The sequence below is a fragment of the Carassius gibelio genome, chromosome B16, assembly GCF_023724105.1.
Source record: "Carassius gibelio isolate Cgi1373 ecotype wild population from Czech Republic chromosome B16, carGib1.2-hapl.c, whole genome shotgun sequence".
NCBI lineage: Eukaryota > Metazoa > Chordata > Actinopteri > Cypriniformes > Cyprinidae > Carassius > Carassius gibelio.
This window is the reverse complement of record NC_068411.1, coordinates 11,314,903-11,333,149: the sequence shown is the minus strand read 5'-3', so window position 1 is coordinate 11,333,149 and position 18,247 is coordinate 11,314,903. Positions and strand designations below refer to the sequence as shown.

Genomic DNA, 18,247 nt, shown 5'->3' with positions numbered 1-18,247 from the left:
TTATTCGTTAATAGATGCAAATTGCTGAAAACCCGGATAACGACAGGGATTAATCCTGATTGAGAAATCAGTCATTCTCATGGTCTCGCCCATCATAAATGAATTGAATGATCAATGACACGCTGACTTTCATACAGTCAGTGCTAGTGTGATGAATTTAAACATCCCTGCTGTGTTATTTTCATCCAGACTGATGATTTATTTTTTGTCCTTGATGATGTTGGACAGTCCCTCTAATCAACAAACACATGCAGATGAGAGGATCAGGACAGGGTTAGTACTGAATTAAACAGCCTGTTTTTGCTACATTATCTTTAAGGAGTCATAATGTATATGACCTTAGTAATTATTAGATATATCTAATATTAATATCTAATATTGCATTAAAAATTAAAAGAAATGAAATCAACAGTCATGAGGGTCTAGATGCTGTCCTCCTTATTCCACATTGCTGTAGCCAACCATTCATGACCCAGAAGGCCACTATGCACAGGAAACACAGTTCATGCCCTCCTACCACACGGACTATCCAATATTAAAGAGAGGGTTCGATTTGCCACACACAGGCACATCACATATTGAGCGGACACACTGACTCTGACAGCACCAGAATTTAAAATAAATAAATAAAATAATAAAAAAATCCCAACTTGTTCTTCCCACAGAGTCACACACAAAATGTTCAGCTCAGAAATAGTTTCCTTTCATATATGCTATCCAATTACTCTTTGATATTATTCCTTTTGCTATTTTTAGCTGAATCGGTGCAATAATAAATAATAATGATATAATTAAAATTAATTACAAAAAATAGATATGGTTCATTAATAAATAATAACATTAATGAATAAAATCATAATAAAAATAAAACACTAAAGAGGGCATTTAATAATGAATTAACTTTTATTTTGTGTTAGTAATTTAAAGGGTTAATTATCTGTTTACGTTCAGTGGATACTCTCCAAAAGGGCGTCAGGGTGATACAGAGAAGAACTGTTGTATAAAGTCGTTATTTTTTTATACAGTTGACCCCCTGATGTCACACCCTTTAAGTTTTAGGGATCTCCTTTGTTTCTGGACCTTGACTGTATAAGGATCCTTGCTGTCTATGGGAGGATCAGAGAGCTCATGGGATGCATCTAAAATATCTTAACTGGAGTTCTGAATATGAAAGGAGGTCTTACGGGTTTGGAACAATATGAGGGTGAATAATTAATGACAGAATTAAATTTTTTGGGTGAACTAGCCACTTAAATAACTTTGTACCTTGTATAGTGCAAACATATAACTACTTAAAATATGATTAGAAATGGTTAAGCAATTTATAATCAAATTTAAAATCAGATCAGATCAGAATCAGCAAGAATCTTCTTTTACTGCAGTGCATTATGAATTGTTCATACTCATCTATAATACAGAGTTCAGTGCTGACCAGTATTTGTATGCACTTACCAAGCGTTTTAGCACACGGAGCAGCCTGGGTTCAGTGTGCGTCTGCAGTGTGTGTGCCAGGCTGAGCAGCTCCTCCGGCTGCAGGCGGTCCGCACCCTCTCCTCCGTACAGCTGAGCCAGCAGAGACACACAGTGACTGGCCTCCTCATACACCTCACTGTCATTACACGCCAGCTGCGGCAGAACAACACAGAGATCTGAATATTTACCAGCAACATCTAAAATAAACTATATTACATACAATGCTAGATAAATCCCTTATGTGTTCCTCTTAAAGCCCCTTACAAATAATTATTCACAGTGGATTTAGTAGGAAAATCTTTGTGAATCTTAGTAAAATTGTCAATATTCCTGCATCTATATAACAGTCTGAATGAACAGGCTGAATTATTGAACAGCTGAGCAGCAGCCAAACTCTCCCTTCATAGGACTTTTATATTGCTCTTTTATTGCTTTTGGGAAATATGAAACTACATCCTTCATAAGTCTCAGCACTACAAATCTGTTAGTCTATGTACTGTCAATAGCAGTGGTCTGGAGAATCGATATTATATGTTTATTTCAAAACTACTCATTAAGTGCCGTATATTTTACTCAGACTTGAGATAAGGTGTTATTTTGTCAAAATCAGATTGTAAGGGGTTTTAAGGGGAACACATCAGGGATTTATCTAGCTTTTTTGAGCATTTACATTTGCATTCGTCAGAGACTTTTATGCAAAGTCACATATTATCAGTTTATCAGCTTATCCAGGGAATGAAACTCAAGAACCAAGAGTTTGATGTACTATGTAGAGGCAAGATTCAAAGATACAAAGTCCTTTTAGAACATGTAAAGGACAACTCAGCTGTAAAGCTGCTCTGATATCATCATGGCTTTGACATTTGGATCAACAACTTGGTTCAGGTTAGTTGCATACAGAGGTCCTGAAGGTACAGCAGTTAAGTGAATCCTACATTCCAAAATCAAGAAATCTGTCTGTCCACACTGGAAATGGTGTGTGATGCCACAAATATAAACATTTTTAAAACTTAAAGGGATAGTTCACCCAAAAAAATATTCCAGGCAGAATGTTATGAACTCACAGTCTCAGTCATTATTTTCTTTACTGCATACTGTTTTCTATACAGTGACAGTTAATGCTGACATTGAGACTGTCATTCTGCCTAACATCTCCTTTTCTTTGTCCCAGAGAAGAAAGGAATTCATACAGTTTTGGATCAACTTCTGATAGGTAGAAGACGAATAATGACAGAATTTTCATTTTTTGACATTGAACTACCCCTTTGTAAACCTGCATTGTATACATTTCCAAGTAGTGAAATCCACTTTTTAAACAAAAAACCTGAAACCTTCTGCTTGCTGTCCATGATAATTGTGGCTGGTTAAGACTAGTGGATGTCCAATGTGGATTTTTGTTGATGCACAATGCTGATACCTTAGAAAGCAAAGGGGCCAATATAAAGCTGATCTAGGCCTATATGATATCACACTAAATGACACACGCATAACAACAGACCCTTTGCAAAGGCCCTGTAGGTATTAAAAAGTCTCTGCTTGAGCTAAATACCATTTTGTGGCTCTTTAATGTGTTGTGACAGATCATAACAGCGCCTTAATTCAAGTGTCACATGAACCAATCATCTCTTTCTCTTTACTTGTTATAGCATGAAGTAAAAATGAATGAAAATCAGAAGGTATCTTGTTTCAACTGCAGAAAGATGTCAGTGCAAAAAAAAAAAAAAAAAATTCAGGTTCAAGTCCACCAACATTAATCTCCTCTCCTGTCTGGTATGTTTGTGGGACAACAATGGCAGACTCAACATTACGATTGGAAAGATCGCCTGTCAATTAAATTCCCTGGGATTACATTTATATTTATTTAACATAATATTTAAATACAATATAAACAAGATAGTAAACTAAAGAAGGCAGGAGGGGGGCTCAGGCACTGGGTTCTCAGTCGAAATAAAACCTCAGCTTGACTTATCAAACAAACAGAGAAACCTTTCAGCCAATATTGGAAAAGTGCTAAATCTGAGCTGATTATTTCAGCCATGGCGATAAATATGGCTGACCACTAGTTAGGACATGTAAGAGTGAGGTGGAGGTTGGGAAATGTTCATCTAAATTCTGACTAATAATATGTGGGGTTCAATGAAAAATACAAAGACAAACGTGCTCCTTTAAGAAAAGAGTGCAGTGGTTCTCAGCCTTTCTGATTCGAAGCCCACTCCCCCAATAAATATAAATATAGGGCTGGGCAAGTTAACGCATTATTATCACATTAATTGATTGACGCCGACAATTACTTTATCGCGTGTTAACACAGTTTTTATTATTATGAAAGTCTGTTGGTCACTGGCTCTGAATACACATAGAGACAATTCATGGGTCATGACAATTTGGGGGTCAAATGTGCTCCAGTACAGTTAAAGATTGCTTAGTGTGAGCACACCTTAATTATTCTCCCGCATCTCTACTCGCACATCAAGTATTGTCCCGTGCCGCACTCTGCTGCGATGGGTCCCGTGATCATGCAGGTCTCTAATAGGAAGGTGCCTGTTACAATGTTATGATCGAGGCTCTGGACTCTGAGCAAAGCTTGTTTTTCTAACAAAATTAAAAAAAGATACATATTAAAAAACATGAATGTCCTGGCAGTGACAAATGGCTTGGTTTATATTTTAATTACATTAATGTTCTAAGTTGAGAATTAGGCTACAATAAATATTTTAACTGCCACTATGTAAAAGGAACAGTGCTGTAAAAAGCACCTCATTTGTTTAAAGTGTTTGCAAACCAAATGTTATTACACTTTTGTTCATATAGCAGTAGGCCTACTTTTAAATAGAAAAAAAGTTCACAATACACTACTTTTGAAGGCATTATTAGTTTTGTGCTTAACAATGCAAATAATTGTGATTAATCGCAGACAATAATGCGATTAATCACAATAGAAATGTTTAATCATTGCCCAGCACTATTCCAGAAGCTTTAAATACCTTTAGTGTAAATGTAAACTGTATCAATATTGTTTTTTCATATTGTGTGACACTTCTCCAAGATAAAATTTTCACACGATTTCCATATTCTATTGGAAGTTGCGGTGACCTCTCAGGCTAAATGTGGACATGATCAAGCATAGAGTCCATCAGAATCATAATTGATGAACAATGATCTTTACTGTTCTCATCCATAATCAAACCCAAATTAGCTGAAATTGCGATAAGCTGAATCCTGCACAGGAAATTCCAATATAAGCAATGATATAATCGCAAAGGAGAGCTGAAAAGTCAAAACAGGAAGAGTTATGTTTTCATAACTGCAGTCACAGGCTTAACATGTCCATCAGGGGAGCAGCATGGAGTGCGGGTCCTCAACCCAAACTGCAACAATCCCCGCTCAGCTTAAACTGAGATAAAGACAAAAAGTGACACACAAGGGCCGAGGGGATTTTCTCTGCCGCTCATTTCGGCCCTCAAAGCCCTGTGTGGCCAGCTCAGGGATTCCAGCTTCTTTTCGGCACTGATCTGTTTCTGCCCTCTGCCATAAAGGCATAATCCCAAGAGACTCTGGGGCAAGGGCCAGCCGCGCCTAATCCCGCCCCTCTTTGTGATGTTGCCGGCCACTCCAGAATGGAGTACGGGGCTTTAGGAGGCCACACAATACCACCAAAGAGCGCCGCCCCTTCCCTGGCCCAAAGAGAGGCTGACCGGAGGGAGATCCCCAGCGCTGAAAGGCCTTTGGTGTGCGTCCGTAACTTCGGTATTGTTCACATGCCAACGTGGAGTCAGAGCAGAACAGAAGAGTTAACACCTGCTTAGACGGCCTCCCAAATCCACCCTGTTTACTTAGCAGGACGTGTAGATGCAACAGGGAAATCAGGCTGAGGAGTCTAATGGGACTGTGGGCTGAAAAGCACACGGGAATCAGGGAGATTAGGGAGTGTTAATGCCACTGTGGGCTGTGAAAGGGTGATTGGAAGAGAGAAAGAAAGAATGAGAAGAGGAGGAGAAACGAAGCCTATGGGGACGTGTAACGCGTAGGCCTCTCATGACCTCCACATGTTCTCGGGCACAAAACTGGGCCTGTGTATTTGAGGCAATCAATATTTCCCACTGCCTCATGTGGCACTGCCTTCAGAACAAACAACACTGCAAATTACATTTTTCAAACCATGTGTTGCTTCAAACTGTGAACCCAGTCGCCATGTAAACAGACTGCAGGGAAGATCATGTGTGATAGTTTGCGGGCAAACTCTCAATGCTTATCACCAAAAATTTAAAGCGTGTAAAGTAAACGCATGAAAAGGCTTTTATATTGAGTGGAGACTTTGAGGTGACATATTTCCCTTTCGGATTAACTATTGAAAATGCAGTGTTTCCCTAGCACACACAGACAATCTGTTCCCCTGATCCTTGGGCAGCATTTGCCCTTGACAACATGGGGCATTCTGTCCCATCCTGGTGACCTGCTTCCACATATATGCATATGCACGCACACACACACACCCACACACACACACACGTCAACCAATGCTGTGTGTCCCACTTCTATGACTGGTTTTTGGTTTTAAATAAGTATAAAATGTTATTTTAAATAGCAGTGGCATATCTTGGATTAAAACCCAAGGTCAATGGGCGATTGAAGCCATTTATTTGGTAACCTTTGGGAGTAAATTTAACCAAACACTATATCAAGTCAAGTCAAGTCTGCTTTATTATCAATTCTTCCACATGTACAGTGCATACATACAAAGAATTGAAATTGCGTTACTCTTCTTGGTGCATACAGATAACACTAACAGTAGAACATTAAATACAGATAAAATATAAAGTACAACTATACAAATATACAAACAGGTCATGTAAAAAGAAAGATAAGTAAGGCACATTCCAGATAGAGTCCAAACCAGTGAAGTAAACAAACAGTGCAGATATAATGATTGTAGTGCAATACATGTATCACTTGTGCAGTGGTTTAACTATTTTAGCCTAAATTAGATATATTGGTAGGATGTCCTGTTTAAACTGCTTGCTTTGATGATACAACTGCATTATGACATTTACAAGAAGCATAAATAGGAGCACTATTCATCAATTCAAATTATGAATTGTCAAGCTGCAAGAACTGATGGCTTTTGAGTTTTAGATTTCAGGTGAGGTATTCTGTGACACAACTAGTATTTCTGTTCAGTCTGCCATGTTGAATGTGTATGGAAAAAACCCCCAGCAAAATTCGTCAGAATGCAGTTAAATATTGTGAAATGTGTTTTTAGGAATAAGAAGTCTTATTGAAAGCATTGTTAATTTAGCATAAATATTTAATAGACTAAATGCATAGGCCAGTGGATATGCACCATGGTGAATAACGTTCTGCTGAATGACGAAATTCTGTGGAAGTCTTTCTGCACAGTTCTGCAGGCGAGTAATTAAACTTTTAAGCAGTGACAGCAGTGTCCTGCAAAGTGACATGTACTTCACTTCAAACTATTAAAAATAACTTTTATTCTTTAAATAATAGTAATTGTAAAAAAAAAAATCATTATTCACAATGTAGCATTACTTGAACTGTATAAAAGCTAAAAAATCTATTACTCCGTATCTAATACAGCACCTTAAATTTATATTTTATGTATGCATATGAATGCATATGCATTTTCTTCTAAAATCCTGAACTGCAAAACAGTGGGACACTGATGATTCAATTGTCTGCGCCACAGTTATGTCGTTGTTCATTAAAAACGCAGCTGCCATTTATTAACCAAAGCTGTTGTATGATAAGATGACTGAAATTCTGCTGGCATCATCTGTTTTGTTTATCATGCTTTATCATTATGAAGGATCATAATGAAAAATGTACTCAGTCGCTTCTGACAACTTGATAGAGAAGAAATTATGATATGTCCAGTAAGTAATATAGTGAGCAGCCAATGTGTGCTGTTTTTATACTGTCCACTATGTAATTTATAGGGTGTGAGGCACAGTTTGGAAAATGTCTGACTAGGGAGCAGATGGAAACACTACCATGGTTTGTCATCTTCAGCTATTCCAAAAGTATAAGACACAGTAACGTTTTTATTTTTTACATATTTTCCCCAAAATGTTCACCATAGACCACTGGTCAAACAACACAGCACTTGTTGAGCTAATGTTGGTTTTGGGCTCAAACAAAGCTTTCATAATGTCACAGAGCAACAGGCCACATTTATTCACAAAACATTATGTGTTCCGTATCCAAATATTGTGCAGATTTTTTCATACTAACTGCACTGACTTCCTTTCAGTTTGTTTCTAGTGTGATTACACAGAGATCACACCACACTTACCTGCCTATGTCAATAGCCACTTATTACAAGAGGTTGCATTAACTGAAACATTTCTGTCATTCCACTAATATTCCATAATAATCCAGAATTTCTACCATTTCAGGAGTTTCCTGTCAGTGTAAAATGACAATAGGGATTGAAACGGAAGAAAAAGGAAGAAAAAGTCTTAAAGCGCTCTCTTTGGACAATTGAGTGATAGAAAAAAGATTTTAAGTGATATTTTTATTTTATTTTGGATATTGCATTTATGCATTTAGCATAGGGCTAAATGCATACATTTTTACATATCACGTATTCCCGGGGAATCGAACCCCCAACCTTGCGCTTCATAACGCAGTGCTCTACCAATTGAGCTACAGGAATACAATTTATTGTTGATTAAATCAGGAGAGCAAATTGCAAAAGTACTACAATTACATATTTATTACATAATTACAGTTTGTTTAGTGGAACATGAACAATGAAAACACATTTGCATTTATATCTTCCATAAATCCATTTTAGACCATATTGAGATCATCTTGGGTATATTTACACCTGGCTTTTTAATGTGGCCAGTTGAGATCTCAAGACACAAAACACATTAAGAAGTGTGTCATGACTGATTTGTAAGAGAATATTAAAATCGTACATTTTAGATAATGCACAAACATCAAGCTTTAACCCTTTAACTGCCCCACCAAGAAAAAAGCATTTGAAAAATGTTTTGTTTGCATTTCTTATCTCCTTATGTCATTAGTTACCACACTCAATGTATTTTTTTTCAACACATCCCATAATTTTTTAAATATCGGCCTCTACCAAATGGTTGATATGTCACTTTATGGCAAAAGTACCGGAATTCATACACATACTATGGAAATCAGAAAATATGAACTATAATGAATGATCAGAAAGTTATATTTCTCAGCAAATAGTACATTCTGACAGCAGAAAGGATTATCTGAAAACATTAGCTTAGCTTTTCTACGTTTACCATAAAGTGACAAATCAACCATTTGGTTGAGGAGGCAGTTAAAGGGTTAAAACCTTATTCACAGCAAAATTGCATGCTAGTTTTAGTGTGTCACAATACGTCTGTCAGTTTTCCCTGGCACAGTGGGCAGAATCAGCTTGGATTCTGCCTTGAGGGTCATGTGGGCACAGCTTGCCACTCAAACACACACACACACACACACACACATACACACACTGAGAGAGAGAGAGAGCAAGAGAACCTGGATGCATGTCTGAGGGTTACTGAGTTGAGTGGAGTGTGTGGGGAGCTGGTCTCTGGTCTTTCTGCCATCTGTGAGAATGTTATGCCACAGTGCATCACTATGCCAACCACTTTCATTTTGCTCGCTCTCGCTATCTTCAGTAGAAGGATTGTCAGTGTAGTATCATCTAGACGTGTCAGCTGAAAGCCTCTATCAGACATGAGAGTCATACACAGTGTGCAATATATGAAACTACAACAATTGAATATAAAATACAACAAAGCCTTCCACACAACCTAATACTGAACTGCATTTCTGTTTATTGCATCTCCCAGAAACACCCAGATCCTCTTATTAAAGGCAGTACAGAGTCTTCATCTATGGCTGGCTGTCATAATATGCTTTCATGAGTGAAATATATAAAACCTTGGCAAACACACAACATTCAATGGCGGTGAAATTCAATCTATCTCTTTGTCAATTTGCGGCTTGCATGAAATGAATGAGAGGTAAATCTCCCTTTTCAATTATGAATGTCTCACTCATCTGAATTGATTATTTTTGAAATGGATGCTCCATTATTCATTATGGGGATCGGTTAATGACACGTAAATATGCGATGGAGATCAGAGGGTGTGTAAAAACGGTCCTTATGCACTTACTATAGTCTAATAATGGATTTCACATCACATATTCTTTATTATATATCATGAAATTACTGTTGGACACAATCGAAACAATCTAATGCAAATTACATTACTACTTGTAGGATGGTCATCACTAATTCAATTTGTGGCATCAGGTATGATCTGATATCTTTGTATTTATGCTATAGAGGACTGTACTGTCCTATTATCTGCACTCTAAAAATAAAAGTTCCAGTTAAAGCCAAGAAGGGTTTTTCAGTCTGACATTGTGTCAACCCTGGAACCTTTGAGACTACACATGGAGCAGTCTGCTGTAAGTGTAAGACTAGAGCTCATCAACAGTGAAATGGGAGAATAATGTATCTCACTGACTTCTGAAATGTAACAAATGATGTATATCTGAAATGTAACTGATATGTACACACTTTAGCTAAATTTGGTTGTCAGATCACTTGCAGTGCTTAATGCTGTTATGTACACACACCGTACAGTAACTTACAGGAGTAACCACCCATTCTATAACCAAATTGACTCCTAAGTCACTACAGTCCTACTTTTTCACTACATATAGTGAAAAATGAATTTGCTGAAATCTACACAGTGTTTTTATGGAACCAAACAACTAGTTGTAAATGTTGTACATAAAAACACGCATTAGAGTTGTAATGCAAGAAATTACATGAAACGAGGTATGTCTTGGCTCAATGTTGCCAGATCTTGCCTTAACAAAAACAGCAAATCAGAGCAAACATGTAATAAACTTAAATACAAAAACATTATTTTGGAAATAAGCCACATTTAAACATTTTGCCACCTACAACCGGTCTTCTTTATTATTTCCTTAAAATGGATTGCTTTATGCAAGCCCAAAAATAAGCCTAGAGACGCTTGATAAGCGTTGTTTATAGTAATTGGACATAGGAACACTTCAAACATGATGGCTCTGTCAATGGTAATCTAATTAATCCTCTGGTACTCCTGATTTCAGAGTCACACTTGTGATCTTCACAGTCAAAAGTTAGCGGTCGCCTAAAATGTTACTTATTTCCCCCCCAGTAAAATCAATGTAATACATTTTTGTTCTATAATATTTTTTTTTTCTTTTGTATTTTGAGATAATTTCATGGTACTAATTGATATTTATGCAATAATTATGATAATTATGATATATATTTTATATAACTTTTTCAATTAATGCAGTATTTCGTGTTAAAATGGAGTCAAAGCCTTTAAAATCGAATTTGTGAAGCTTGATTACTGCTAACTAGTGGAAGTCATAAATACTTATTTTTATTATGTTGTGGGTCTAAAGAGAGAGAGAGAGAGAGAGAGAGAGAGAGAGAGAGAGAGAGAGATAAAGAGAGATTCTCAAAGACAGCTTTTTAGTAAAGGTTTAGAAAATTTTTTTTATGTTGATTTAAAGTGTTTGTTTTTAATTACTATTACTACAGTTAATTCCGAATACAGAAAAAGCATTTTGTAACACAAAACTTCTATAAAAATGTTACAAAATTGAACAGGAATGTTTTATTTGAGCTTAATACTTTTGGGTCTGATTTGATTTCAGTTTTCTGACTTGTTTTGGCTATATGGTTATGAACATACCAATTAATTTGAGTGTGTGAAATTGTGTATGTGTGTGTTTGTCTGTGAGTGTGTGCACTTGTGTGCGTGTGAGTGAATATGTCTCTTGATGTTGGCTCTTGATGTTTTAAAGTGTAACCCTTTGCAGTCCACTTCTTTACTGCACTGTAGTCGAATTATTGCTTTTATTTTACATATTTGCAGTTTACATATTTGCAGTGTTTGTTTGTGTGTGTGTGTGCAGGCATTGGGTTTTTTAAATATTTTTTTTTATTGGATTTCCCTTTCATTTCCTATGGTTAGTCATTTTTGACCGAAGACCATTTTTTATTACCACTTAGCCTGCTTGAATCATGCCCTCAATTTGTGTTCACATTGCAAATGCCATTAAAGTCACCAAGTTTTGTACCATTCCAATGTGGCTGTGATTTAAAATTTTTTAAAACAGATCAAAAGTGACTGAAGAGCAACAGAATCACTGAACATCGTTTTTAGTTACTGTAATATTACTTTGGTCAAAAATAGGGGATACCAAATGTGCGAGATGGTAAAATGGTCTGTTCCGTATACACCCAAAACTGTAATGTAGGGGATTTACTTCTGTGGCATGCACAAAAAAAAAATTGTAAACCCATGTTATACAGCTTAAGAGTGAATCAGCATAGTGGAGACTTAAAAGGCAGGTTAGGCAGGTGTGACTTCCACTGGTACAATGTAGCAAAGTTTAAGTCAATTGTTTTGGTCTTCCCCCGGTTGTTTTCCTAAATTTATTGGAAATATGTGACTGGGTAAAAATGTGTAAATTTTTGTTAAGACTGTGCCTTAAGAACTAGTTTGATTAACTAGCAGTTGCTAAGGGGTAATCGGTCGTACTTTTTCATAACTGAATTAAAAAACGTATGACCAATCTTAAAGGAAAAAAAAAAATAGATGACTTAATTTTTAATACTAGTCTAATCAGTTTATGCAACCGGCCCCCGGATAACAAATTTTAGACTCCAGGCATCTTGGGCCTATGGGTTCTTTACAAGAGACAATTAATGCTGAAAACAAAGTCTGATTTTTAAAAGTGAAAATGTTCTGGTGATGGATGGATGATGATGATTCCAATCAATATTTCAGTGTAGCACCTCCAGATTGTTCTGTGAACTTTAGGTGAAGGTAGATTGTAGGTCGGATAATGGAGAAAAGAAATATAGTCCCTAATTTTCTTTAAATGTTTAACGCTATAGACTTATTATGTTCCGTACTGGAGGACAAGAACATTGAGAACCAGATTTATTTGACAGATTTAAGTTAGGGATTTGAAAAACTCCATTTTTTCAAAACAGAATTGGTAGACTGTCTGAATGACCAGTCAGACTAGTCTGGGTTTGAGTTTGGTCTGACTCATGCCCCTGATGTGTTACCCCTTTGTCTCCCAAAACTTTCCTTCCAGTTCTAGTGTAAAATTTAATAATTTAAGATTTAATTTAATTGATAAGTAGCTTCTGATGTGTTTCCGAGCAACATGTATGTTATTCAAAGTACCTCAATAGTGATATTCAACATCACAGTTAGCATTCTAAAACATTTCATGAGAACTGCATTTAATCCCTTAAATATTTAAGGGTAGGTATTTGGTACTCTGTTCCCACATGGGACCATATAATTTTGCTTCATGTTATGTAGTTTTTTTATTAATATTAGTTTTCATGGTGATTAATATATATATATTATTTATATATATATTTTATCCATTCAGAAGGCCAAGAAAAGTGTATGAGCCACTGTATAAGGCCATATGTAAGTTATTGTAACTGTAGGTGGGTGTCCATGTATGTACTATCCATATGTAAATTAACTGCTTGAATGGAACTTGTGAGGATGAGCTTGTTTTTTAAGAACAATATTAGAAGACAAATGAGTAGAAGTTTTGCATTTATTCACGGTTAGGACAATATTTGGACAACTTTTCACCCCACTCACTTGGACAACTTTTTCCATCACACTCACAACTTATTTGGACAGCAGTTGTGAGTGGGTTGTCCAACACTAGCCCCGCCACCTGCATTAAAAATGTAGCACGTTAAACTGAAAAAAATTAATCGCCTTCATTAACGCACTTTAACTTTTTTGAAAGTTGAATAAATACGTTTTGCATTAAAGGTGCCATATGCAGAAACTGAGGTAAAAATATCCATAACATGACCTACACGCATCAAAAGAATGAGAAGAAATAAGGGCGATGATGTCATTAAAAAAATGTCAAGTTATAGTGCTGCAGAGATATCAACCTTAATTAGCATTAGCATTACTAGCCCCGGCCCGACAGGTGTTGTAATACCAGTTTCGGCCGTGGGAGGCGGTATGCGGGCAACATAACCACCAGCCAACCTGCAATACACGAATAACTCGCAGGGCGTACCTGGACCTGATGTCAATCGTGTGGAAAGTACAGCCCACTACTTTCAGTTCAGAGAAGAGAGCGGAAGGATAGCTGAAGCCCTTGGCAAGAGACCAACACCCACTACAGGGAAACAACCGCGCTCGGAATCACAAATAAAATCCGATAAGAATACCAGAGTAAACATCGGCACTGCTTTTAATCGCTGGAGACAACTGATGGACCTGAAAGAAATGAGGTTAATTAATTAGCTAGCTATAACTTAACGTTACCCATTTTATTATATAGGGCTGTGCATGTCTTTACTCATGTACATCTCATCATTAAAGGCGCTCCTGTAATTAGAAGTATATCTCCAGCACGTGTGTTCAGATCAGGATTGCCAGGTTTTCACAACAAATCCTGCCCAGTTGCTTCTCAAAACTAGCCCAATCTCGCTTCCAGAAGGTTCCCCGATAAAACATTGCTTCCCAGGGTTAAAATATAGTTTTTTTAGCAGGGTTGCCTTGGTATAATTAGCATTTTAGGGGCTAAATATCACGTTATTTGTATTGGGGTCACTGTGACCAGCGGACATGAAAAACAACCACCACAGACTTGGCAACACTGGTTGGCATTTACTACACAGAGCCGTAATTCACAGAAAATCTACACAACATCGATGTTAAAATCGCAGGCGATTCTTTGTCGATTTTGAAAGCGATTTTGTGTTAGTTGTCGGTAGACTAAGGCTCTGTGCAGTAACTGCTGCCGCACCTGAACCAGTGTTGTCAAGTCTGCGGTTGATTTTCATGTCCGCGGTTTGAAGCAATCCCAATACCAATAACGTGATATTTAGCCCCTAAAATGCTAATTTTACCAGGGAAACCCTTCCCAAAAATTTATATTTTAACCCCGGGAAGCAATTTTTATCGGGGAACCTCCCGGAAACGCGATTGGGCTAGGTTTGGACTAGTTTTAAGAAGCAACTGGGCAGGATTTGTTGTGAAAACCTGGCAACCCTGATCTGAATGCACATGCTGGAGATATACTTCTAATTACAGGAGCGTCTTTACTTATGAGAGGTGCATGAAAATCGCATTAGATTTTTTGCACAGCCCTATGTATCATAACTAACCTGCTCTGTCTAGTCTGTTGGTCTCCGTGTCCTCTTTGCTTCGTGGTTTTTCTGTGCGTGAAAAAATTGATGTGTGGCGTGAAAGCGTGTGAAAAGAGTCAATTGCGTGTGTCTCACGGTGAATGCTTGAGAGTTGGCACATTAGTTCTCAAGCAGAATAAAGGACAGGTTGATTATTGCTGTTTAGCGTTTGTATTAATCTATGATGTGTCCCTGTTTGCCTACAGGGACATAAAAAAATAAATTAAAAGTGATGCGTGGACCAAGGTGTCTGAGAATGTTCATTTTAAGTAAAGGGTCCACAACAATATTTAATGAGGTTATAACTCCTTGTGGTTAGTCTGCACGAGATCAACAAGCTTGTTTGCTTTGCGGCCGCTTTAAATACAAAATAAGCATTCGATCTACGTTAGAGCGTCTGAGCGCTCACAAATCTTTCTGCAGCGGCGTGAGCAGAGCGGCAAGAACGATTTTTGGCGCTCTAGACGCCGGCGGTGTGAACGCACAGTTAGGCTTCGGCTATGGCTGTAGTGTTGTTGTGAAAGTAGGGGCGGAGCATAGAGACTATGCCGTTTCTCGTTTGTTACTCTAGAGTAGACCAATTCACTTTATTGAGGCATACTGCCCCCATCTGGTATGGAATGTGGAGTATGACTTGATTTTTTTTGCCAAACATTACAGATGGCACCTTTAATACATTGTTAGGATAGGACAATATTTGGCTGATATTTGAAAACTGAATCTGGAATCTGTCAAAATAAACAAAATATTGAGAAAATCTTAAATTAATTAAAATTAAATTAAATTTGTCCAAATGAAGTTCTTAGCAATCCATATTACTAATCAAGAATACGTTTTGATATATTTACATTAGGAAAAACTACAAAATATATTCATGGAGCATAATTTTAACTTCTTTACTTTTACTTGAGAACAGAACAGACTGGGCATATGCCTAACTCCAGGTTCACAAAGACACATTTTAAGTGCGCACCTCTCTGCGCAGAGCAGCATGTATCTGAGCAATTAATCTGGTTTTGTGACAGCGCAAAGGAAATCTGCATGCAAACAGAGAGATTCGCGCTCGTGCACTATTTTAATGTGCTTTCGCGTTATATTTATGCGCTCTTGCTGCTGACCGCATACACATACTGTATACACACTGCAAACACCTGAGGCACCACTACAATTAATGAGCTCTATGAACAATGCATGGCAAAAAAAAAAAAAAAAAAGTCCCTGTACACGGGATTTATTTATTTTTTTGCCATAAGTCTATACATTTTGTTACATCTTTACTATAGTGATAATTTTGACTTATGTCTGTTCTAGAGACATTACAACTTTTTGATAAAGCTCTAATCAGTTTTCTTTTGGAAATATGTTTCAAATTAATCCTGAATGCATTTATGACTGTTAAAGCATATTTTTTTGTCCATATCGCACAGCCCTAGTTCATTCAATAAATACAGTTAACAATCTAGCATCTGAGTACTTAGTTATTAACTCGACAATAGCGGGGTCAGTTAATTATTTTTTTAAGTGGGCCGCGCAAACATATGTGTATGGTTATGTGGGCCGCGAGCTGAAAAAGGTTGGGAATCAATGATTTAGAATATATTTAATAATCCCACAACATAATTGAATATTCACTTAAATAACTTAAATTCACAGTTAAACAGTTAGTTAGGAACAATCAAAGCTGACTTTCAAACTGAATTTTTTACATCATTACTCCAGTCACACAGTCCTTCAGAAATCTTATGCTAACATCATATGCAAACAATTTTTTACCTTTATATCCAATTACATATTATCCATTTATAGCTACTATTATCCTAAAATTCCATTACATATATAATTTTAATGTGCAACAACTATTTCAGCAAAATCCATACTTTTAGGCTAAAATAAATTGCTGCCCTTTCTGCTGAGCTCTGCTAGGGATGGGCGATACCATATATTTTGTTTTCGATACCAAACCGATACTTTTAATGGCCAGTATCGTCGATATCGATATCGAACTTCTAAACTGGACTTTCTAGATTATGAAATTTAACATTCAATACATCTTAATTGCAACATAGGTTTACACATAGTTAAAATATGTTTAACTGTGGTGGTAACCAAGGAAATATACAAATACTATATTTAAACTATGTTCACTTTACCATATTTCACTGCCATAAGGGACTGCCAGTAATAGGCTCTTGCATGCATAAAATGCAACCTTTTCATTCGGAGAGTGTATGATTTATATTAACAATACATAATAGAACATGAGCAATATGAACTTTTAACATTCAAATTTAAATAGATGTACTGCACAAACTAGGGTTCAATTTCAATAGGTTTATTGTGAAATAACTCAAACATATAGCCTATGTTTTTTCTGCATTGTTCTGGGCTGCCTTTTCCGAAAACATAAATGCTTTCTTATTATAGGCTACCCTTGGGAAACGCAGCTCTATTTAAATGCACTGTCAGAAGTGAGTGAATGCTCTCTGTAACTGATTAAGTCTGCCTTGCAACATTTGTGTGTGTTCAGATGAGAGGGAAAATCCCTTCCACACAATTATTTGCTAACATAGGTTATTTGTCCAATTTAAGGCATATTGTAGGCATTGTTTTTTTGTTTAAAAAACAAAATCACTGTTAAATGAAAACAACTTTGTATCAATATTTTTTATTTGAGTATCGATACTTTCGATACTCACTTCATTATCGATATATTCGCCCATCCCTAAGCTCTGCCAGTTTAATACAAAATTTGTTGTTAATCATTTCAATTATTTTTGGATTATTTTGTCCAACCCTCAAGAAAAAAAAAATAACAATAATAATCACAAGTTGACTTATAGAGTATCTGACTGGTCAGTAGCTGGATGACTAGTAGAGCATCCTGGCCCACCTGTAATTTGTGTAAAAGGATTGGCTAAACACAAAACAGGTGGAAATTTAGTATGGACCATAGTGCGCGCGCACACACACACACACACACACACTGACTGACCAGCTGAATGAGGAGGTTGTTTAGGTTTGTCAGTGGCTTATTGATGAGCAGTAGTTCCTCTGCAGCCTCAGTGTCTTCATTACTGTCTGATCTCTACAAAAAAGAGAAAGAGAGAGCGAGAGCATTATTAGATCGAGAAGAAAAAACAAGAGAGAGAAAGCAGAGGAAACAAATGGAAGAAAATGAGGACAGTCAGTCATCGGGGGAATGCTTAGTAAAGAGAACTCAAGACCCAACGCAGCAGAGGATTGAGTGTCTGAGAGATTTCTGTTCATGTAATCATCACAGGAAGTACAGTAGCTTGAAGCTGGTGCTATTTTTAACAGAGATACTCCTCAGAGGTGTGCTGGGGTCTCTGCACACTGCCCAGTCCTGCTGCTGGAATGGAACAATGTGTACAGCTCGCTGTCTACCAACAGCCACAACATCTTAGTCTTTAGTAACAGCTGTCAGAGAGAGAGACAGACAAAAAATAGACAACAACAGCAAAAATGCATCCGAAATGCAAACTCTGTTAC

General features: G+C 36.9%; 1 protein-coding gene across 3 annotated transcripts in view; it reads right to left on the bottom strand.

Annotated features, from left to right (window-relative positions):
- Window positions 1-18,247, bottom strand: part of LOC127974920 (serine/threonine-protein kinase ULK4-like) — a 62,964-nt gene that overhangs the window by 25,597 nt on the left and 19,120 nt on the right. For all 3 annotated transcript variants that reach the window (XM_052578513.1, XM_052578511.1, XM_052578512.1), the window contains exons 3-4: window positions 17,730-17,822; window positions 1,453-1,626 (exon numbers count right to left, since the gene is read on the bottom strand). In XM_052578513.1, the coding sequence (XP_052434473.1) occupies window positions 1,453-1,626; window positions 17,730-17,822 (267 nt within the window). The remainder of the gene's footprint in view (window positions 1-1,452; window positions 1,627-17,729; window positions 17,823-18,247) is intronic.